This window comes from Venustampulla echinocandica (assembly GCF_003357145.1).
Source record: "Venustampulla echinocandica strain BP 5553 chromosome Unknown scaffold_0, whole genome shotgun sequence".
In the NCBI taxonomy this organism is placed as follows: Eukaryota; Fungi; Ascomycota; class Leotiomycetes; order Helotiales; family Pleuroascaceae; genus Venustampulla; species Venustampulla echinocandica.
In genome coordinates, this window is record NW_022474205.1 from 7269460 (window position 1) to 7293009 (window position 23550).

General features: G+C 47.7%; 5 protein-coding genes across 5 annotated transcripts; 3 read left to right on the forward strand and 2 right to left on the reverse strand.

Moving 5' to 3' along the window:
* Nucleotides 1-398: 398 nt before the first annotated feature.
* BP5553_02294 (TPR-like protein) lies at nt 399-6133 on the reverse strand (the record flags this gene model as incomplete). Its single annotated transcript, XM_032010917.1, has 4 exons — nt 399-1902; nt 1958-5946; nt 5998-6072; nt 6131-6133. 4 exons carry the CDS (start codon nt 6131-6133, stop codon nt 399-401), a joined length of 5571 nt encoding a protein of 1856 aa, XP_031874971.1.
* A 1202-nt stretch (nt 6134-7335) lies between these two features.
* Nucleotides 7336-9774, forward strand: BP5553_02295 (uncharacterized protein; the record flags this gene model as incomplete). Its single annotated transcript, XM_032010918.1, has 6 exons — nt 7336-7358; nt 7433-7559; nt 7615-7742; nt 7792-8072; nt 8123-9186; nt 9232-9774. 6 exons carry the CDS (start codon nt 7336-7338, stop codon nt 9772-9774), a joined length of 2166 nt encoding a protein of 721 aa, XP_031874972.1.
* Nucleotides 9775-10756: 982 nt separating this feature from the next.
* Nucleotides 10757-12019, reverse strand: BP5553_02296 (uncharacterized protein; the record flags this gene model as incomplete). The annotated part of the gene is made up of 4 exons (XM_032010919.1): nt 10757-10765; nt 10818-10896; nt 10952-11255; nt 11320-12019. The coding sequence occupies 4 exons, from the start codon at nt 12017-12019 to the stop codon at nt 10757-10759; spliced, it is 1092 nt and encodes a 363-aa protein (XP_031874973.1).
* A 6294-nt stretch (nt 12020-18313) lies between these two features.
* Nucleotides 18314-19319, forward strand: BP5553_02297 (Uncharacterized protein; the record flags this gene model as incomplete). Its single annotated transcript, XM_032010920.1, has 4 exons — nt 18314-18441; nt 18499-18694; nt 18779-19242; nt 19292-19319. The coding sequence occupies 4 exons, from the start codon at nt 18314-18316 to the stop codon at nt 19317-19319; spliced, it is 816 nt and encodes a 271-aa protein (XP_031874974.1).
* Nucleotides 19320-20892: 1573 nt separating this feature from the next.
* Nucleotides 20893-22950, forward strand: BP5553_02298 (uncharacterized protein; the record flags this gene model as incomplete). The annotated part of the gene is made up of 1 exon (XM_032010921.1): nt 20893-22950. The coding sequence occupies one exon, from the start codon at nt 20893-20895 to the stop codon at nt 22948-22950; it is 2058 nt and encodes a 685-aa protein (XP_031874975.1).
* Between the last annotated feature and the right edge of the window lie 600 nt (nt 22951-23550).

The window sequence follows — 23550 nt, forward strand, 5'->3', positions numbered from 1 at the left end:
CAGCGTTTTGTGCATTTTCTCCATTTTTCATTCTCGATAAGACATTTAGCTGGGTTAAATTTCGATCATTGAGTGCTCATATCTTGGCTGCGGAGGGAGAGGACGTCACTGCAAATGCTCGAAGAGCCCTTTTAAATGTCCTGTATTTTCCCTCAAACTAGCATCGCTCACACAAAGCAAGAAGAAAAAATGTTTTGCCCTCCCAAGTCTAATTTACAAGTAGCACTGTTGAGCTTCGTTCTTACAGTTGGTAATTATGCAACAAAATCGCACCCGCTTGCCACCAGGTTATGCACACACAAATTGGTATACCCATCCTCCAGACCAGCCAAATAAACGCCAAGATTAACAGTCTGCAGTCAACTCCTAGTAGTTATACATTCCTGTCCGCATTATTTTCATTCTGGCGCTGGCGTACCAGTTCCCTCACCTCCGCTACTATTCATAGGCTCATCACTTTTCATGAGGTTGGGGAAAATCATCGAGGGGTCTGCATCATCCATGTCTGGGACATCACTCAGATCACTCTCATCATCTGCACTGTCATGTACGCTTCCAGGAGCAGAGCTATCGTCGCTCTTCTCTTCGGTTTCTTGAGCAGTGGCACCTTTGGTCCTGGGACCTGGGGCGCTGATTTGTTCTAGATCTCCGTTCGAGCCTAGAATCATTGTAGGTTCAGACAACATCGGGCGAGAAGGTGCAGGCGTGCGAGAAACATCGGACATGCGACCCACAGCTAGTTCTGCTCGGCGTAAGACTTCTCGTCTGCTGATGCCAACCTTTCGAGGTCGGGAAGGCTCTGAGCCAGCGAAGGTAACTGGTACAGGAATCTGCGTCCCACTCATATCCATGACGAGGTTGTTGAGACTCATTCGTCCCATTGGTCGAGGGCCTGTTGCCATCTCCCCATCAGCGTGAGGTCTTAGAGCTGGATCAGGGCCTGGAAGAGTCTTTGCAACTTGGGTGTACAGAACAGCCCACGCATCATTAATCAAATCATCAATGGGTGCTGGCTTCATTTGATTCGCATTTAGCTTTTTGAGTTCAATGGTCTCCCGTAGAGCATCTAATGTTGGGTGTAATATTGTCGGGTCTGTGACCCAGCCATTGAGCCGGTCGGAAAACTCCTCAAACTCTTCATGAGGGACGCTCTTGAACACCTCGTCCATGTTGGCAGGGATGTTGGCCGCCCGTCGAATAAGCCGCAAGTAGGTTGTGCAAACCTCACTCCACACGACGCTGAAGCGGTGGAAATCGGGTGCTTTCTTCCGGACACGTTTTGCCAATTGCTCCATGTTGGTTTTGTCATTGAGGACTAAGAGGATCTTGCAAATATATCTAACATATCGTTCCATGTAGACGCAATGCCGTCCTGGTCGTTCGGCATCCGGCTTCCAGACTTGGATGTGCATAGTTTTGGTGAAAATAGACTCGCGGAACTCGTGACGTGCAGCTGATGCCTGCACATAGTCGGGATGCTCTTCATCATACAAGATGTTTGCTACTCGAGCGATCATGCGATGATGCCAATGCTGTTTATCCGCACTTCGTAGATGTCGCATGGTTTTCAGTATAAACGACTCCCACACCTCCTGATCATGAACTTCGATATGCTCTCCTTTGTCAACAGCATATGGTTGCCGTTGTAATAGATCGGCCGCAGCTTGAGGTTGCATTGCTCCGAGCAAGACTAATTTGTGGACAACCGAAGCTAGTTTATAGTGAGGTTCAAGAATTGGTTCTTGGCGACCATCTCTTGGTTTTGGGACAGTCTCGATGGTTTTGATGAGGGCACTCAAGACCGACTCCATGGATGGCTTAGTGGCTTGGACTTGCGGGTCCCATTCATCAGCAGCCTTGCAAAACATCTTCCACAAACATTTCCCAAGCATATAATAATTCCTTGGGCAGTTAGTACATATAGTGCAACAATTTGGGTATGTTCAATTTTACTCACATCCAATGATTAGGCCGATCCGCTAGACTCTTTCTGAACAATGTAGCGGCATACTTCCAAACCCGGTAGCGGCTCATCTCGTCATGTAAAGGCTTTTTGTACATGCCAGTGGAGCCACTCATATGCTTTTCAAACTCGTCTACCCAGAAGGCTTCCATACCGAAGGGTTCGCGTGATGAAGCGTACAACCGCATTCCAAAGTCGTAGTACATCTCCGAGAGCTTCTCGGCTGTGGCGGGAGAATCATCAGCAGTCCGAACCGCAGTTGACAGTGCCATCACATAACAGTGGATGGCACTACGTTGCAGCTTGACGAGCTCTGCTCGGTGATTGTTTATCTTATCCGCACTCCACATAACCTCCTCCTCTAATTCGTAATCAAAGCATTGGGCGAGGCGATACCAGGTCTCCCAATCATCCGGAGTGAATTGCAGCTGCAATCTAATGAAACTCGCACTGACTCGCAGATCATCTTGCTGAGCACCCGGACCAAGGCGCCTTTGCGAGCGAAATTTTGTCAAGGCGATGATACCATGTAAGAAATACCAACCTTTATCTGCAAGTGAACTCTCTGGCGTAATAACAGGTAGGGAATCAACTTGGAGCTGCCCTTTCAAAGCCTTATACATATCCAAAGGCCGTATTGAACCCTTTAGATAATCGGAATAGTTCCGGAGATTGTGCAACATTTGTGGAGAGGACTTTGCCTGGCCAACAGCTGCCTGCATCTTCTCGATGGTAGAGCGCAGCTCATGCTTGAGGAGATCTTTCATTGGCATCTGGATCGCTAAAGCGATAACGTGGTCCGCAATGCTGAGGACAGTTCGTCTGTCAAGTGGCTCGGTGGGGCAGCCGTGGTCTTCCAATGGATATGTTCCTACGCCGAGACGGATGGCATAAAGATCATAGAGGACTTGGCCTAGATAATCTTCCCACCTGTCGACTTCCTTGAGACGGAGCATTTCCATCTTCATCATTTTTAAGAAGATCTTGTTCGAGGCTTTGCAAAATTTCCGCAGCCCTAAGCAATTGTGAACAAGTGCTAAGAACTCTGCAAGATCATTACTCCGATCTGGAAAGAGTTCTGCATTTTGGGCCATGGCTTCCTTGACCATACAATACTGCAACGACCATGTCCGGACTTGCATCTCGCGAAGCTTGTTCGCAAAGCCAGTGAATGATCCATGGGGGGAGTAGGCCGGATTTTGAGGTAACTGTGTAATGCCAACTCTGACCTCATCATCGAAGATAGCTGCGGTATGAAGCACCGTTGTTAGCTGCGCTAGGGCGGCACAGGTCGTCTTGATATGTCTGTCATCAATGATCTCGAAGCAGGTGGCTGCATCATTGAGAGCAATGGTGAGAGATTTCACCAATAAGTCATCTAAAGCCTTTAGCCACGTCAACAGCCTGTGCCGACGAGGCTCATCCGCGCTATCAACATAGTCGTCTGTCCTCAAGTCGCCAACAATAATTTCAATGCTTTTCAGGTGACAAGAGAAGACCTTCGTATTGTATCCAATGCTTGAATAAGCGTCTCGGAGTCTCTGCCACAGGAATAGACGTAGTGAGGTGCTCCCTGCTTTCAAGAACTTCCACATATCCCGTAGGGCGGCTGGCGTGGTATCCATGGTTTCCACGCCAGCTCCAGTATCGCCGTCAGGCTGTGGTCGCTGGCAAGCTGACTCGGGATCCAAGACTGGCTCCAATGTCTCGATAATAGCCACGGGATCTGATGTGTCAGTCTGGAATAGATTGAAGAAGAAGTCCATTGTAGTGAGCCTTGAGACTTCACGTTCAGCTGCATCGACGGATATCTCTGGCATCACGTCGTCGTTTTGGAGCTCAATCGGTTGAGTGCCGGCGTCTTGGAGTAGAGTCCGCAAATCAGACCAACAGAGAACTTTGTGCTCGCGGGATACATTGTCTGCCATGGTAGCGTAGAAGACAGAAGCCCAGATATATCTTAGGGAGATCTCATCATTGGCATCGTACTTTCCGGTTCGAAGGACACTCGCCGCCAAGTCTGCCCACCTATCCAGCCGCTCTTTGGTAATTACCCGCGTCTCGTATTGCACAATACTATTAGGGTTCGTGATGCGAGAATAAATGTCAAGGTGGAGCTCGAAGAAGGTTTGAGCTAGCTCATCCAACTGTGCCGAGTCACTCTCGTGTCCAGATCCGCTCCTGGCACGTTCCATCTCTTCTTGAAATCGATTGAAGATATCTGCATCTGCAAAGGTAATGATCCGGACGATGGCAACCTTTAGATCTTCAGACCACAAAGTTCCTCGGTAGGTCCGCAGAACTGCAAGAAGCCAGTCGTAAATCACGTCTTGAAGCGAAGTCCACTGGTCTCGGATCGTTGCGACAAACGATGATACCCCTTCAGATTCAGAAAATGGAGGAATGCTGCTGAATTTCAGTGGTCCTGATTTGGAGTGTTCAAGAAAGGCAGCAAGGCCGGCGTTTGCGCTAGCAGCAGACGACCCCAAAATGTCTGCAGCATTCGCATTTAAGAAGGTTGACGCTTTATCATCATCCCAAGCCTTGAGAATATCTCGCAAGTCTCTGATGGCAGTATTGGCCAAAGCCTCGTTATGGTCGGATTTGTCGTCATTTGACAAAGCAGCTTGCAACTCTGAAAAAGGTTCGAGATCATACACTTCTAACTTATTGAGGAGTCTACCGAGGAAAGAGAATACGTCTCCATCGGCTTGGACATAGGGCTTGAGTTGTTCTGCATACTGAGTAGCTGGATCGACAGAACCCTCCGTATTGTCACGATTTCTAATGCGCTTGCTACGCTTCTGGGTGCCATTATCTTCTTCTGGTGTCTCGCAGATACCAGCTGCAGATTGAGATCGTTTCCTGGTGGGCAGAGCAACGCTTGACTGCCGACGGCTCTCATCTGAAAGAGGTACGATCGTAGTAGTAGTTATAGTGGTGACAGGAGGGTCGTCCGGTTTACCAGTAACATGGGTAGCAACTGTTGCCTCACTGCTCTCGGCACTCGGTGATTTGATTGTCTCAGGATCCTTCATGATTTGATCTTCGGCGGCCGTGGGTTCGGATTCAGCATCGTGTTCGTCGGGAACAGTGAGGAGAATACCAGTACCAGAAAGGCCATGTGACGAGAGAAAAGCAGTGCATATCGCATCCCCAATAGCGGTCCATCCTCTCTGGGGACAGTTAATAACAAAACGATTATCCACTTCCATACCCTCGCGCTCCGTATCGTCTAACACGCCTGGGATATTGCCACCAAGAGATTTGGTTGGATCCGGCAAAAATGCATATGGATCCATATATTTTGTGAGGTAGCTCGGCATTGTCTTCTTCAAGAAGGGGGCCATAACAGGGTGGGATAAAGCAGTATCATCGCCCAGGACTTGAAGTTGTTCTTTCAGTTGTTCCCCTGCAAATCCTTCTTCTAACGAGGCAGGATCAATTTCAGCAACTGTGGGATCGTCATCCACTTCTACCGCAGCCTCAAGACAGTACCTAGCAACCCTCCTGCTACCCAAAGTCGCCGCTACGCGCGCTGCTCGTCGCCATAATTCCGTATCCGATGGATCACTGGCTAGGGCTAAAGTAAAATAATTTAAAGCAGCTCTGGCCTGATGGTCGACGGAGGATATGTCGAAAGGTTCGCTTCCTGAGGGACCGGGACGTGGTATTTGACTCTTCACACAATCTAATATAAACTGCCCGTGGTTTTTGTATGAGAGGTATAATATTTGGGGGAGTGTGCTTGGAGCTCCGTCCGCGCCAGCACCAGCGAGGTCGAGATCGAGCACGAAGGACGGGTCTACCAGCTCCAGTTCTGGATTTTGGCATATTCGGTCAAATTCGGTAATGCTTTCCGGGTATTTAAATATTTCGGAATTGAAAAGGGTGGTGTATGCGTCTGCGGCCTGCGAAAAGCCAGCTGGGCCCTGGGAATGGTATTTAAGGGCGACTTGATATAATTTCAACCCTTCTTCAATCTTCCCAGTATGTCAGCGCGAGCATAGAATGAACGGAAATGTAATTCGTACCTGTAGTTCCTTTGTATTATCGACTTCGTCATCGATTTGGTCATCTGGTTCGATGTTGAGGGCTGTAAAGGTAGACTGCTCGCCATGTCAGTCAGAGGAAATCTAGCATCACTGCTCTTGAAGCGGCACATACCATATTTGCTGGCCGTTGAAGGAAGATCAAGAGACTGGAAGACCTGGATGACCCGGACAAGCTATTGTCTCATTATCCAAGTGGTATTGTCCAGGACTCGTCGCGACTGATCTGCTTCAATGCTTGTTCCCGGCTAGATGATTCACGCTGATCAAGGGCCTCTCGGGGTTCTAGAGGCTAGATGACAACGCCTAGCGTCTGATGGTGCGCAGTATAATTCAAAGAACCAGATCCCACCTTGGGTGGTACCATCCGCAGTGCTGCAAGGCTGATATCTGAAGAGGCCAATACAGTTAGGCGTGTTGGAGCGAGGCGCTGGCCAAATCGAGTCCGTCGAAGTAGTGTAGGACTGGGTAGAGCTTGGGCCTAAACGCGTCAGAGTCCTTGGAGTAGAGAATCGCTGGGCGAAGTATGAATGATTATCGCCGGGGAGATCAAGTTCAAAACTGACACTTGAGAGTACCGTTTAACCGCGCGCTTCTCTCGCCATGATTATTCCGGAATTATGTGGCGGGTTTTCAAGGCTCGACAAGCGCGATAAACGAGCGGTAAATTTAAGGTTTAACGTGCCTGACTAGGAGAGCCGCCGTCGCCCCAAAACCCGGACTTTAGCCGTACTTTGTTAGGCCAGGAACCTTGGTAGGCAGGTACATGTATCCATGGGTAGGCTTTTGTTATCAACGAGACATCTTTCAATGCCTTGTCTAGATGAGATGGCGCTGAATTCAGACGTCTAAACTGGAAGGCAATCCAGCGATGTGCTTCAGTGATTTGCAATGTTAGACTGCTCGTGGATTGTAGTTATATATGGACACAGTCTGGTTATAACTACGAAAACCAGACATTGAGTAAATAGTAAGCCCTTTAATAGTTAGCATCTACGCATTAAATATTAGTGTACGAAGTACGAGAGCATAAAGCTTCTAGTTAGAGGTTTAACTCTTTCTATTTAGGATCGCGATTCACGTGATAAGGCTGAGTGCTTGTGCACGGTCCACTTCCAGGTTCCTGGTCTTGAATTGTTGTCTTTGGTTCCTTTAAGACACCACCAGGACTCGAACCAACTTCATCGCCAGCTTCAAAGACGCCCTGCTCTTGCGATTGCCAATTTGTATCGCGAGAAGCAGCCGTCTCTACCGTCTCTGGTTCATTGCTGTTCTCGTGTGCGCCTAAAAGAACCCTCATAAACTCGTACTAAGGACACGATGGTTGCGCCAGCTGTTCCGGAGTAGGCATACCCATCCCGGCTTGAACTTTATGTTACTTATCTTTCCACGATAATATGCTAATCGCTTGGCTCAGAATCACGGAGGAGATTCTCCATGAGTCGATTGATGCACGAACGGACATCTTGTCATCGCTGCGAGAGTTAGGCCCCCCAGATCTGGTTCAATTGATAAAACAAGCTCCGAGAAATCCTGGGAAGCAGGTACGTTACGATGTGACAGGAGCTTTGAAGGATGATGTATTCTGATTTACTTTAGACTGGGGTGTATCACCATGTTACTGGAGTGGATGCATCTTCGTCTGCCAGTCTGGCAGCATACATTAATACTCTCACATACAAAGAAAACCATCAATCCACCACCAAGATAGTTGAAGGCGTTTATTGGTACGTGGCGATGTACTCATGCGTTTGTGAACTAGCTAATTCCATATAGTTGCTATAATGCATTCTCGCGACTCGACATGCGGGTGCATGTAACGATACCCGGAAGCGTTGACGGCTACTGCATCGATGAGCGTGGGGAGAAGAGACAAGCTTCGGATGAGTTGTGGCTGGAAACATATCTTTGCAGTGTTTTACGTGCATACTCATATGCAGATGACGGGAGTGGAGACATAATCAAGAAGATCATGGCGGTTAGGAGGTTTAACCCGGTCACCAATACAGAAACTGAGCACCGTTTCCTACAAGCAGCTGAGCAGTTATTCTTCAGGGGTGAGTGCCGACAATTCTTGTCTCCACGAGCGCCAAACTAATCAGTATAGGTTGGCAACTCGGCTCTGATTCGGTTGTTCAAGTTCCCAACAATGTCTCGAATCATCTCACTGCCGGACTTCTCAAATACTTCCGTACAACTGGGCGATTCGCATCAGGAATCAACCTGTTCGAAAAACTCCGAACCCGAAATGTCGAAGTCTCATCGCTCCTGGCAAAGGTCCTATTTATGGCCAACGAGGGAGTTCAGGCTGTCAGAGTGTTGCACGAGTCGGTTAAACAGTCACCTATGGATTATGTGATGCTTGATACACAAGCAGAATTTTTAAAGAACAAGGCCCTCAATCCGAATACTCCCGAGCTCAAACAGGAAAGATTACGGATGGCACTTGGTTGTGCAGATCGAAGCACCGTTGCTGCTCCCAGCGAGTTTGGTACATGGGCGAGATTGGCAGAAGTCTACGTTGCTATGGAGGACTGGGAAAATGCGTTGACCACTCTAAATTCCTGTCCTATGTTCACATACCAGGACAAAGATGCCCCAGTCATGCCAGAACCCAAGGAAATTTACTTGCCTATCCTACCGGAAGCTCGTTTGGATGAACTTGAGACCGAGCCGGAATCGAAATATGGTGAGCCGACCCACCCAAGTCTATCAAATCTCCGAGCCGCCCAGTACCGAGGGACATTTAAGCACGCCTACAGCATATTGACCGAAATGACCGCGAAGATTGGATGGGATCAGCTGCTGAAGATTAGGAGTAATGTGTTTGTGATGGAGGAAGAATACCGCAGCGAGAAACAGCCGCCTGCTGGCCAACAAGGTGATACAGACAAGCGTAACCCAAGCACAGACGTACTGAGAGGAAGTCCAGGTCCTCCGGTAAATGGCGACGACCACACCGACGACGGAAAGAGCACGAATGGCGGCGCAGCCTTGCCTTCCGTAGTGGCAGAGAACGGGCCGGCAGAGAACGAATCGGCAGAGAACGAATCGGCAGACAACGAACCGGCAGAGAACGGGCTGGCAGAGAACGAGCCGGCAGTAGATGAGCCGGTAGAGAAGCCATCGCACACAGTGACGCCAGAGGAAGCCAAGGGAGGCAATGAAGATGTTAGTATCGACCCCGATATGTTTTAGCTTGCTGACCCAAATTAGTCCGAAGCAACAGAAGAGCAACTGTCCAGATTCAACAATAAACGACTATGTGAACGCTGGCTTGATAGCTTATTCATGGTGCTCTACGAAGACCTCCGGATATACACGATCTGGCGCACTGAAATGGCCCAATATCGGGCCCAATCCATGCAATACAAGAAATCTGCCGAAGAATGGGAAATACTTGGCTCACTTGCAGACCGTCTCCATCACCACAGCGAAGCCGTGGAAGCTTACCGAGCATGTCTGGCTATCCGCTTCTCTCCAAAAGCTCTATTTGGCATCCTCGCCGATCTCGAAAAGAACAAGAACACGCGCGAGACTGTTGCAGCTGTGATCCGCCTAATCACCTGGCAGTATAAATGGTACTCGGAGTTTAGCCCAGAATTGCTTCTAACAATACGCACATTGATCGAGGACGAGGGCGCCGTGAAAGTCAGGAGCATCATCCAGGCCACAAGCATGCCACAGAACGTGTTAGATTTAACGCACCATTACGCGGCGCTCTGCGCAGCGTTTAGGAGCAGTGGAACGGAGGCTTGAGGGTGATGGCATGGACGGCATTTGGCACTTTCGACGTGGATGCCGAAGTTTTGGCGAGCAAGTTTTCAGTAATATCCAAATGAGCGAGCGAGATGCGTTACACCAAGTTTGGAGGATAAGGAATTAAGTTCTGACACTTCGTGGCTGATGAAAGGCACTGTGTATAATAGATAGCAATCTGGCTTTGCCAAAAGAAACGCTGCCTGGTCTTAAGTCTAGGAGAGGCCACTTAGCCTTGTTCCCTAAAATTTCTCCGACGATGTGTCTCATTATCTAGCAGAGCGAGCTAGTTTCTCAGCTTTTAACGGACCTGACCTTGGCAAGCTGGTACAATGCTTTGACAATCATTTTTCCCACGGCTGCCCTTCCCTGCGCCGACACATGCGCAACGCAGATAAGGTGTATTATGAGCATCATAGAGAAGTATGTACCTTCAAAGCGGTTGGAGACCGGCGTTCCGCTAAAAACAGGCGAGTCGCTACTCGAGTACTCGAGGAATTGCTAATTTCTAATATTTTAATGAAGGCTTCGCAAGTCTCACAACTGTGCCTCCGTGTCCGTTTAACATAACCTAGGTAGGCATCAAGAACAAATTCGTATCTACGGAATGTTATCAAGGCAAGAATCAGAACTGACGTCTCATATGCGGCTTGTTTAAAAGGCAGACGGACGGGCAGAAGGAGCAATGCCCATCCAAAGGCCAGGAGCAAAATCGACAAATCGCACCAGATCATCGTCTTTATCTATAACCTACTCAACTCATATACTTGCCCCTACTTTTGTGTTTTCGGCTCTCATCATTGTCTCACAATCCCGTTGTGTTAGTTCACGCAGTCCTAAATTCCTATTCTTGAACACAATGTATCATCTCATCAATACCGTTGCAAACGTCTCATATTCTGGTATGTACATCTATATATTTTTAAGCTACCGATAATTAATATAGACATAGAACCCTCAACATACTTTTATCCGTCCTTATTTACAAGCACTGTGTTCTAATCAGCATATGGTTAATCTCAGAATTTCCTGGGGAAACTTACCTGCGAGTACCAATCGTTTGAATATTTACAAGTGGACCCGGCTTCGCAAGTGCCTGAGCCTTGCCAGCCTGTTCCTCCACTAATTTATCATTAACCTACGGCCCGATTTGGTTTCAATATAGAAATGTACTTACCATTGACCATATTTGGCAATGCTCCCTCCAGGCGACGGGACAGTCGGGGTACTGGGCGTGGAGGTAGTAGTGACTGTTTGCAACGTGGTTGTTGGAGTGCTTCCACTACCGTCGCTAGGGAATTGGTTTCCAGTAATGCCAAACCAATCCAACACATCGCTTTCTCGGACGGGAACCGTATGGCCAACGCCGACAGCGCTATATGCAACATACTGTTTTCCATCGCCATAGATCATCTGGGTATAGTTGGGCAATGGCGTATTGGTATTATTCTTGGTTAAAGAAATACCGAAGACATTCGACCCTAGTTCTCGTTAGCACCTGTATGCTTTTGGGGATATATCAGCATTAATAGGTGAGCCACCTACATTGTTTATTTGCCTCGACGAAATTCTGATAATAGAGAGTAGTATCAGTAGTTCCATGCCAAAGTTGCAGCCTTGGCCTAGTTCCAGTATATCCCGGATATCCTGCTCTGACCTGGTCTCCCCAAGCCTGCGCCGTCTTAATCAGTTGCCCATTAGCACACTGGGAATTCCATTCACTAGCCCCAGCGAAGCAGCCATACGGGACCCCCGAGAATGCCGCGCCAGCAACGAAGAGATCTGGATAGGCGCCCGCAAGGACGTTGGTCATCATGGCTCCCGATGAGGTGCCAGTCATGAACACCTTTTTCGTGTCCACGTTGTACTTCGAGATTGTGTACCGAACCATGTTAGCAACACCCAGGGAGTCACCACCTGCATTGTGCGTCAGAGTCTCGGTGCTGTGGACATCCCAGCAGCCGCCAGATGTTGGCGCATTGGGGTAGATGACGATGAAGCCGTATTGTTCTGCTAGGTTGGAGTACTGAGTCCCGGAATAGTACGCTTGCGCTGTGCCGGAGCAGTAATGCATTGCAACAATGACGGCAGGATTCGCGGCGAGCTTTGCAGGCACACAGATGTACATGCCGACATTCGTGGGATTCGACCCAAAGCCCGTCACTTGCTGGAGGGTACATGCCACTGTGCTTGTAGCCGCTAGAGCCGCTGCCAGGAGGCCTCGAGATAAGGTGGAAGAGAACATCGTGAACAAGATCGTCTTCTGGAAGCACGCCGTGAATCGTCAAGTACTCGCAATTGCATTTCTCTCGGATCACGGCCAGCACGGGTCTTTATATTTCTATTCTCTACAAACAAGCCTTGCTTAAAATCGGCTTAGACTCCGACTTCTGCTTTCCCAAAGTCAAAAACATTAGGCAAAACAGCTACGCTTTTCCCGTTTCGGAGTCATGTATGGCCAATATCTCCATCCAATCTCTTAAAAAGGGTTCAGAATAAAGCTATATCGCTACCCACAACACGGCCCACGGTAATCAGGTGGTCATCTGGATAAATAACCACCTACGATTGCCGAGGCGGCTGAATGAGAAAACTCGTGGACTGTTCATTTAGCAACCCTATCCTCACGTTGTGGTCTAGGCCATTTATACCCAAAATGGGAATTCTACTTCGGCTGCTTCCGAATGCGCGATAGCAATCATTGGAGGCTCTGACCCCGCAATTTAATGCGCTGCGTGGCAAATGCAAGCTTCGTCCCAGGGTTCTGGGGGCTGCCGAATCGGAGGCGCTGGGGCATATCACAGTGGGTTATACTCCGTAGGGCTTCGCCGGACGCCTGGCTCCGTCCACGGAACAAGCTTCTTCCAGCGCCCTGTCGATTTATTTATATGTCCGATGTTAAGATCCTATTTATACTTGTATGCCCGCTGTGAAAGCATTGCCTTCCCTTTATTCCTTTCGTCCGGTTTGCTCGCCGAAGACATCTGGCACCTGCACAGCTGTTAATTAATCAAAAGTTACGGGGCTGCTGTGAAGGAAGTCATTTCCGTCTTCCTGATACAATGGGGAAGACACAGCGGGACAAGGTTCACATGGAAGCAATTATGATGCGCAGTAGCCAGGTTGCCCATCTTGTTAGATTTTGTTCTTGATGCCTAGTGGATTCTTCCCTGCTCCTTGCCATTTATCCTCAAACTATTGCTTTCCTAGCATCCAATCACATCACATGCCTAATTTCCATTGTGTTTCTACCAGCCCTCCATTATCCTCCATTATCCTCCATTATCCTCCATTATTACCACATGTTTATTTCATCACTATTTCAAGAATTAGCATTTAATCCTTCGGCTTCTAAGTACATAGAGCATCAGGGGCATCGGCGGCATACTTGATCTTAAGATAAACACTGCCAACAGCCATCCTTCTTCAATTCTTATTGCTGTGCGAATCAACCAGTCGCTCGTGTTTGACCTCGAGTTCGGAGAGCTCTGCTATTGGTTTTTGATTATAGAGTTGTTCTTTGGTATGGTGTTGGTATCGAATGCTTTTGATAAGGTGGAACGTCTCCAGGTATCTGTTGAAGAAGATGGGTTGAACAGTTTCTTCGATGGTTTTGACCATAACCACCTTGGTATATTTGCTTTTCGATGGTGGTGACATTTGGTGATAGTATTCCAGCATGCCCATCATGTTTATTACGCAGTATATACTGCATACGTTGTACTTCCGATTCTGGTGTCCGTTGCTGTGGACGTGGGAGTAAGGCGTCGTGATTTTTTCTGTGGCGGTCGCATTTCCAGGCTGTGCTCTGACCCCGAACTGTTGCCTCTGGGACTCTCCTGCCCCTTCGTTGAGAATATTGTCATCGATCATATATTAGCGCCAGCTAAACATTATTCTTCCAGCCGCCTCCGATGAAGTCTCTCCGCAAGAATCTGTTGCTGTGGAACCGACTAATCACGCTTCTCAACAACCACCATATTTAACTAGAAACGGAAGACATACATAACACGGCGATGGAATGACTATCCATTTATTTCATCGTTAGGGTGGTGTTTCCGAGTCTCGACATGTCCATATTTTATGGCAACCTAGCTTTGGCTATGAAGGCAGCTTTGGGTTCAAGTGGTTGTTTTGCTTTTTCGTTTGGTAGTTCTGTTTTGGAATGTTTGTTTGGTAGGTTTGTTTTGTGGGTTTGTTTGGCACCTACTTACCTACCTACCTACCTAGGTTTGTTTTGGTAGGTTTGGTTGGTTTGTTTTGTGGTTTGTTTGGCATCTAGGTAGGTAGGTAGGTTTGGTAGGTTTTGTTTGTGGGTTTGTTTTGGTAGGTTTGTTTGGTACCTAGGTAGGTAGGTAGGTAGGTAGGTAGGTAGGTTCAGTAGGTTTGTTTTGTGATTTTGTTTGTTATTCCGGCCACCTCGCCACCAATCTACCAGCGCGGCTTGGTGTGCCTTTGCAATGCCGCTGATTAGAAACTGATGTCTAACTCAGGGCTGACAAACTTTGCCAAATCAGGTTCGCTGTCTAACTTCTGATAACTGTGGCAGATCCTGAGATGAATAGCATTTGGAAGGACCTCCTCGCCGCTCGTCTCTAAACTGGCTGTTGAGATCCAGTGTCCACAGGGAATGTCTAACCTGCCCATCAAACTGATATAAGACTCCTGAGAGAGGCGATTTTGAAGTGGCTGATTGCCGTTGCCAAATACTTCCAGCTGTGACACTGGAATGGCGTATACGTGGTTTGTAAGGATGTACGACTGTTTATACAGAGACCCTTGTTTTTCAAGATACATGATCTCGTCGGGCCTGTGTGTCGAGTTTTTCAGTGGTGCTAGGCACTTTGGAAATTGAGAAATCGGAAGATTTCGCACTTTTTCGAAGCAATTTGGTCGCGGATTGGCAGAAATGGAACAACAAAGTGTCATGATTTCCCCACCCTCTTGGAGCTGGTCCTGAATATGTAGGACAACTGCTGGGTGGTTGTATGCCGCCGTTTCAAGTGACCGGTGTTGGCAATTGTCTTGCACACATCGACATTCATATTCGCTGTCCTTTGGCGCGAGGAAGACAATGCTGCCGATCGCGACGTTTCTTTCCGAACATGGGGTTCTTAGCTTCTTTGGGCTTTTTCCTTGGTGCTGGGTATCGTGGCCTTGGTATGTTTGAAGTTGTTGGATATGCCGCTGGATACCAAACAGCTGGTTGCTATATTGGTGCCACTGATAGTAGGGCTGTATATAGAATTGCGGAGGATACTGAGCTGGAGACAGCTGAAAGGCGGATGACGGGTATTGAATGCCCTCCATATTGCTTGCTGTCGAATTATAGCTGAACAGCGTGGAAATAGGGCCTCTAGGAACCGGAAACTTCGCCGAGTGCCCAACGCTACTCAAGATGTAGAATGCAGCGTGACTATCAACTCGGGAGACAAAGTCGATATTTTGGAAATGAGCTAAAGAAACTTAAAGAAAATATATTTCATGGAGATGAGCGAGGGGCTTTTGTAGGAGAATCCATCAACCTTGCTGGACATACCCGTTAGGCTAGTGAGTCAAAGCTGGCGAGTCAACACTTTGAAGCTTGCCATTGTTCAACATGGCGGTTATCGTGAGATTATGCTAGACATAGCCGCTCTCCCATCGGGCATCCCCGACTTTTGAACCACTAGGTGAAGATGACTTCAAAGTCAGAACACTCGCCCCAACTCTTCTTTGGCAACCATAATTCCCCGAGTTGGAGTCGCCCTCTAGGTATATTTGCAGAAAAGGGCATTTCCTACTCCTATTATGGCATTGTAGATATGTGTCTTAGCTTCTGGTAGTTGAACTCTAATATTTGCCTCGGCTTGTTTTTGTCCACCCCTTGAATCCCTTCCTTCTCGCCCAGCTACTGGGCTTTGACTCAAGATTGGAATAGCATCTTATCCGATCCTATCCTATTGTACGCGGTGAAACCTGTGGCAATAAAATCGCTTGTCAAACACACCGCACGTCGCTTAACTGGCTGCTCTTCAAGTTAAAACAACTGTAAGTTGGTCTCTTTCCTCAAATTTAATTCCTTAAACAACCACACACGACAAGCGTTTTCACAGTCGCCGACTCGAGACCAAATGCCTCTCAACAAGAACCGGCGTCTTTCACGTCGTCGGGCGGACGAACCCCTTCCAGTATACGACCAAACCGCAATCCCGACAATGGCGGAACAGACACGCCTTTCAAAACGCAAAGCGAAAGGCAAGAGATGCGTATGCGCCGTATGCCGTCCCAAACGCCACGTTCAAGGCCGCTTTCGGCGTCAGCATTGGACCTTCAAGTATACGCTTGCCCTGACTGTGGTTCTATGCTGCTTCTACCTTTACCTTCAGTATCGCCGCTCGCGTGCTCCCATGAAGTATGATCTTACCTCTTCAGTTATATTTCTTGCTAATAAGAAATTCCTACTAGTGCCAGCTAGACGATCAACTCACTGTCACTTGAACTCTTGTTTCGGTCTGTTGGCGCGTGCAAACGTGGCTCGCTTCGTGTGTCTTGCAAAGTCTGCCCTTTTACGTTACTTCTACTAACATTTCACAGGAAAGACTTTACGAGTACACAAAGATTGAAACCTGGGTTATGATAGATGGACCGATGGATAGAGGACATACGGATAGCGCATGCATGGGCGGATGGGCGGAGCATTCATGGTGGATGGATAGGGAGTAGCTTCTTCTGATTTACCTTCCCATGGAATCCACCTTCCCATTAAATTCACTTCCCCATGCAATCTGATATCCCTGCCACCCGATCTTGCAATGTGAGTCTGAATTTAAAAATTATTTGGGGTGGATCCCGACCGTAATGATGCCAGAAACACTTGGAAACAGGACGAGAATTTGAGCAAGGTGTAACGGAACCTCAAAGGAACCAAGGCGACCTAAAAATGCCCTTTGAAGCGTTAAAATGGCCTCTCTTCATCCATGCTCGGGCTACACTCAGGTCGTTCTCACCCCAAAGTAAAACCAGGGGCCAAAACCCAAGTTTGACTTTAGTGGTAATTGCAGGGTGTTGTGGACCAACTTGTGGTATGGTTGTAGTTCTTTGAAATCGCTCGGGCCATTAAGGGAATGGACCCTTCCCACGCTATCCTACCCTCACTAAATAAGGTTCAGCTAAGACCTACAACAATGGCTCACTGTGTTTTTGAATTATGACGCAGGAATTTCAATAGCGTCAAGCATAGTGCACATTGCAACCCAGCACTATCTTAGTGTACCTTCTCTCTAACGGCTTTCCTTTGGGGAGCTCCATGGTTTCGGCCACCTAGTTTATCAACAGTGCATCACAATAATTGCATAGGTAGTTACAGTCACTAGCCAGTGTGGCAATAGAGTTTAGACCCTTTTAGGTGCTTCACAGGAGGGTAGGTAGGGCTCATGGAGCCCAAATCTTATTCATACACTGTTGGTATCATGTGCTATACACCCTCAGAAATGGCGAGGATATCTGTCAGGCCAGTATTGATAGTGTGCATTAAGTTATTCAGGTTCCTGCTTGTTTTCTACGGCTAGATACACTTGTATAAACACTAGCGATGATGCAGATTAGTTGAGGCATGACTTTCTGCTAAGTGGTTCAGGTCAAATTGTCTTCTGGAGAGGATCGATAGGGGCAAAAACGACAAAATGCGAAAACGACAAAAATCGGCAAGAGATGTCGGCATTCGACACCGGGCCGAACTCTTTTGCTTCCAGAGCCTGTATAATATTTTTACTCGAATTTTTTGGTCTCCTTTCATTGCTTTTGTTTAGGAACGGATCTTGAGATTCTATTATGTCTCGTCTATTGTAGGTTGGCAAGGGGATTGTATTTGCCTACATGGAGGCACCTTGTATTTTGGTGGCACGTGATACACCCCCCTTTTTCATTAAAACAGCATGTAGTCGCAGCTCAGCATATAATCCATACAATGACGAAACGGCCTCGTTATACGGCTCAGTTAATGCCAGCTCTATTTCAATATACCTCGATAGTTACTCAGCCCCAAAATACGTACCGTGCACATAACTCGGCAGCCCAATCGTCACTCTCTGACGCATCGTAACGCTATAAAGCGCCGCAACTAGACGAATCGCATACCAACCACCATTTCTCTCCAATCGAATGGAAGAATCATAGTTGGCACAGATATGAGTCTGCATGCGCCGTAGGTTTCTCCTGGCCAATTGTACTACCATCACGTGCACTCCATTCTCCCAGGCAACCAGGCAGGCAGCCAAGCATCCCGCCATGGGCCAGCGCAGTGTATATATCTCGGGCGCCTTCGCGCGTCTCTGACTTTCCTTCCTTCCTCACCACACCATTCGGGTCGCAAACAACCACGAGAATCTCTGGACTTTCTTTGAACCTCTAGAGATATCCGCCAGGGCCCAGTCAATCTTTTTGTGCGTCGATTCTTTCTCTCGACTCCTCACGCTCTTTCCATCGCTCGCTCCATCAACCCCTCCCTTCGTCCCTCACAGACCCAACCTCAACGTCAACACAACACCCCACCGCAGCCATGTTCAAGCGTTCTTTCAGGTCAAATGATCGCGTGGAGAAGGCGGCGAAGTTGAAGAAGTCTGTAAGGGATCCCGCGAAGCTTGCGAAAATAAAGCGGTCCTTCGAACAGAGCTTATCCCCCGGGAGGTATGCTGCCTGCGCATCGCAAACCAAGCGAGCACAGACTGACGGACGCGCAAATAGTTCTCTGACCTCGCCGATTGTAACCTTTACAGTTGGCAGAGAAGGACGGCTCTTTGCTGCCCACGAAGATGTTCTTTCCTTGTCGCCGTTTTTCACAGCGGCTTGTCGAGGACAATTCCTCGAGGCAGGAAGCAAGAGGATCGATCTCCCAGATGAAGAACCGGAAATCTTCTCTTGTGTTCTCGAATACCTATACGTATGCGTGGCTTGATTGATTTCCTTTTATCAGTTATTTAAGCATATATTTAAAGTTATAGTTGCTGACCCACAAGCTCCACAGAAGGGCGACTACTACCCCCGCTTGGTGCACAACAAGCGCAGAAGCTCTTGGGAACTTGAGGATGCTGAGAAGTCACCAAACCCCGAAAATACAGGTGGTCGCGGATCCGTCGAGGCGACAACATATATCTCTAGCGTGGGCGAACATCTTCTCAAAGATACTGTCATATACTGCGCGGCGGAGAAGTACGGCCTAGAGGAGCTCAAGCGCCTTGCGCTTCGGAAGCAAGGTCTGCAGAGTGGGATCGAGGTCGCTACCATCCTCCGCAGTGCGCAGTATGCCTATGACAACACGCCGGACTCAGACTCGAGGCTCCGCGCTCATTATCTTGCCCTGATCATTCGATGTCGTAAGACATTTAAGAGGAGCGGAACCATGCAGACAGAAATGGAGAGTGGTGGTAAACTTTTCTTTGACCTATTCGTGGCTCTGTGCAATCATGTGGATGATATTGTGGACATGGGGTAAGTCCCTACACATCCCTCACTCGGTGCATCATCACTAACGGGTTAGAAATTCCCGTTCTCCCAAGACCATCTAAGGTTGTATCACACCGCGCTAGGTACCCAGCCTGGAGTTAAAATTGTTTCGAGGACGACGTCTCTCCATCAGATTGGACCATTTATGGAATTTGCGCTTGCCACAAATTTCACTTCATCACGAGGTTGGCCGCCTTCCGATGAACCGAGTAACATCATCCTCCACTCTTTCTAATACCCCTGCTTTGCTGTTTGGATTATGAACGGAAGGAATGCGTTTGCTTTTGCGTCTTGTTTTGCGGTTTTGCCGGACTGCCATAAAGGTATGTTTTGCTGCTGGGACAGACTCACCACTGGTCGGGCGACCACATCGCGCCACTCTTTTTCTTTTCTGTTGGGATGCATGGGAATGCTGTAGCTGTAGTTGTGTTCATGATCTTGATGGTTATGAATGGGTGATCCCTAGTGGACGTACCAGACTGGGCCCTCGTCAGGGCACATAATGAGAGATTCGGCCACCTCAATATGCTGTCCTCTTGTCATGTGAGTATCTTAAAAGGTGTGATGAGATTGTGTTGGGGATGCATGAAGGTAAGTCCAATACTTGACGTCGGCTATCGCAGGATCATGTAGCCCTTGATTTTGCTACCGCCGGTCGACTATTGTGGCAACCCTACAAATGTTACTATGGAATGAAAGGTATTTGTTTTATGCTGTATTTCCTATCGCTGTGTCCCACGTGGATTTCTTCCTTCACCTGCTAGACATCTACATCTCTCGTTACCGCTGGCACCTTAGCTTCATTCCTCACATTCTCCGGGCTACGTTTGCCTCGAGTAAGTACAGAGTCGTCTTTCATGTAGATCCGCTCTTGATTTGATGGTTGCATACGAAGTCACCGCCAGCAGTGCTCTCCTTAGGCCGTTGATGTTATTAGCTATCACAAGAGCATTATTCAATTTAGTTCTGCCGTGCGAAAGTTATTGACTCTACACGACTATATATAGGGAGACTAACTCTGCTCCTTGGGAACCTAAATAGGACCCCCCTAAAAACATATCGTTTAATCTCAAGGTAGATTATTCTTATAATATACCGTGGCCCTGGCTCTATCTAAGGAGAACATGCCCTCGCGCCTCCCTCCTAAATCTTTAATCATTCGTACCTCCTTCCACTAGATTCTACTCGAGTACTTCTCCACCTGCTACTCCGAATTTACTTATATATTACAATTCTGTATTTTAAGAGGCTACTTACTTCTTTTCATGATTATTCTTATTCTACGAGTAGAGAACACCAAAACTCTAAACAGTGTTAAACTTCAACCTATCAAACTAGAAAGCTTAAATTGGGTCTGATTAGGCTAGTATTTGGGATATAGAGAGCAGATTAATTTTTAAGACATACCAGCCCCCGTCAAGCCACTGGGAGGGCCGGATCCGATGGGAATGAGCTGAGGCGGAGCATGCGCGTGGCGGCATACTCGTAAGGCTGCAACTTGCAAGACACCAGCAGCCGCCTAGCACGGTCGTAGACGAAGTTCGTCACCATTCAAGCTGTAATTCTATCCCTAACACTCTCCTTGTATATTCATAGCATACGGCCGCTTAGATCGTCTGTCAAAATTACTGAGCTATGGATTCGCGCATTTCCAACTCTCTCGCCGCCATTAGGAAGAAATCTAGATCGTTTTTTCAGCCTTCTCAGCCACGAGCTGAAACTCAACCACGAGCTGAACCAAGCAAGCAGGATCCAGAATTTTTGTGCAAGCAGTGCAAAGCTCTACGATTGAATCACTGGCTTGCACCGCGAAGCATGAGATTTTTATACATGCTTCCAGATGAATTCAGATTCGAACCCCCGCTCATTGTGTCGCCATCTTCTCACTGTGCAATGTGCAGGCTGCTTGCTCACAGCCTTGGCCAAACCGGAACTGTTTCCAAACTCCACTTCCAAGATCACGGCGATACCGAAACATTCGAAGGGCATGACACGCAATCTATCAGTATGCGCGTCAGTAGAGGCCCGAGTCAGGATATGGGGCTCCGTATTATATCTCTAGGAGAGTCTGCTTTTCGACTTAGCAGCCGTCGCTACAGTTATGCCCGTATTGTTGAGCCAGAAGCAGCAAGTAGGAAACTGATGCAGGAATGGCTCAAAACTTGCGAACATTCTCATAGTCGTTGCAAGGAGCTGGAGCAAAAATTTCGACATCTGCCAATACGATGTGCCTACTTGGTTGATGTTAAAGAGATGCGTGTTCGCCCCGTTGGTGACGGACCTCGAAGATATTTTGCTCTTAGCTATGTATGGGGCCAGGTTGCAAACCTTCAATTATTAAAAGAAAATATTGCTGAGCTCAGCGAGCCCCAATCCTTACGCCGTCGATTCGAATCACTCCCCCGCGTTATTCAAGATGCAATTACTATTACTCAAGAGCTTGGAGAAACCTTTCTATGGATCGACTCATTGTGCATATGCCAAGATGATTCAATCAACAAGCATTTGCAAATAGCAAACATGAACCACATTTATCAAAGTGCCGTGGCAACACTTGTAGCTCTTCATGCTAAGGACGCAGCCAGCGGTCTTGCCGGCGTTCGACCATACCACAAACCCCGAAAACAACATATCGAACGCGTTCACCATATGGAAATGACTACTTTGCTGCCAGACTTGCACAGCCGTCAGAGCGTATATTCAACCAGAGCATGGACCTATCAAGAAGAGCACTTCTCGCGCAGACTCTTATATTTTTCCGACGACCAGGTACACTTTCGTTGCCTCAAATCAACATATAGTGAAGACACCTATGAAGATGGCCCAGGGTTCCCTTACGGCAGAACTGGCCAACTCTATGGCCTTTATCCGTACACAGAATTTAGCTGGTGGCAAAAGACAGTTGCTGAATACTCAACCCGGGATTACTCTTTTGTGGAAGATCGATATAACGCTTTCGAAGGTATCTCCAACGAACTTGCTAAGAGTTGGAATTATCCCTGTATCAGAGGACTACCCATTCGTGACATTGCTGCTGCTATTTGTTGGGAGCACAAGTTTCAAAGCAGTCACGAAGTCTCGAATAGGATTTCTCTTCATCCAAGCTGGAGTTGGTGCGGCTGGACAAATAGTATTGGCTTTTCCAACCATGTTGCACGATCAAAGATCAGTATTGAGTTGTTAGAGGACTTTCACTTCCTCGACCAGGCTCAGTTAGTTGCAGGCAGAGTAAAATCGTCCATGACATCACATGAAATGCAAACACCATGCACTTCAAAAGATTCCAATCCACCTGGGTTATCGTTCCCTGAATCACCACCCCAACCTCTCGTCCTTGAATTTTTCGCATATTCGGCCCTAATGGAGGCGTCAGTCATCAGCGATGGCTTCCGGTCACAGTGCTCTATTGAGCAGCCCTCTTTAACGGCATCCGGCTTCGTACCAATTCCTCATGCATGGGAGGGACCAGCAAAGCACTACAATGACACAACGACTAAAATTGAATGTATTATGGTGGCTAGTTCTTCCGGTCAGTCTTCATCCACGCTCTCAGCGCTTAATCGAGATGACATGGCTCATATCATGTTAATTGAGCACAAAGGAGAGTATTGCGAGCGCGTAGGGGTCGGGAAGATTAGCAAGCGTTGCTTTTGGAGCTTTCATCCTATTTCACGACTTATTAAACTTAATTAAAATTATATCAAAATCAACCTAGTTGTAGCTCTTAACGAATTCTGTGAATGTAACTTTGTAGTAAGAATAATTCTCTAGCAACCTCTAGGGGGGTTGGGGTTTGCCACTGTTGATTGAATTATAGCAGCAGCACAAGCTCCTCTTACCTTGCACTCAGGTCGGAACTGCTAGCGATTGGCGCTTCTTTATAATTGTATGGATATGCGGGTCCATAGTGAAGTTGTGTGGGGGAATACTATTAATTGAAGTGCTGAACATCCTTGGCCATCAAGGTGAAGATACTAACGCCCGTTTCGAGAAGTGCTCGATATACTTTCGGTGATATCAGAGGGTAAGCTTGTACTCCTCCTACAACAGCTTTGGGAAATTTCTAGCAGGTGCGGGCTATGGTTCCTACATGTGCATAGGAGCTGAAAGCAACTATCTTCGAGACGCACTAACGTCCGAGTGACATGGATAAGTATCCACATGCTGCGGCACTCGAATAACCATACAGCCACAAAAGTTGTAACGATGCATTAGGGGAAGTCGTCTTAATCCATCACCTGGTGCCTAACTATAGTTTTGTCTCTATTTGCTATTTGCTACTAAATGTTTGAG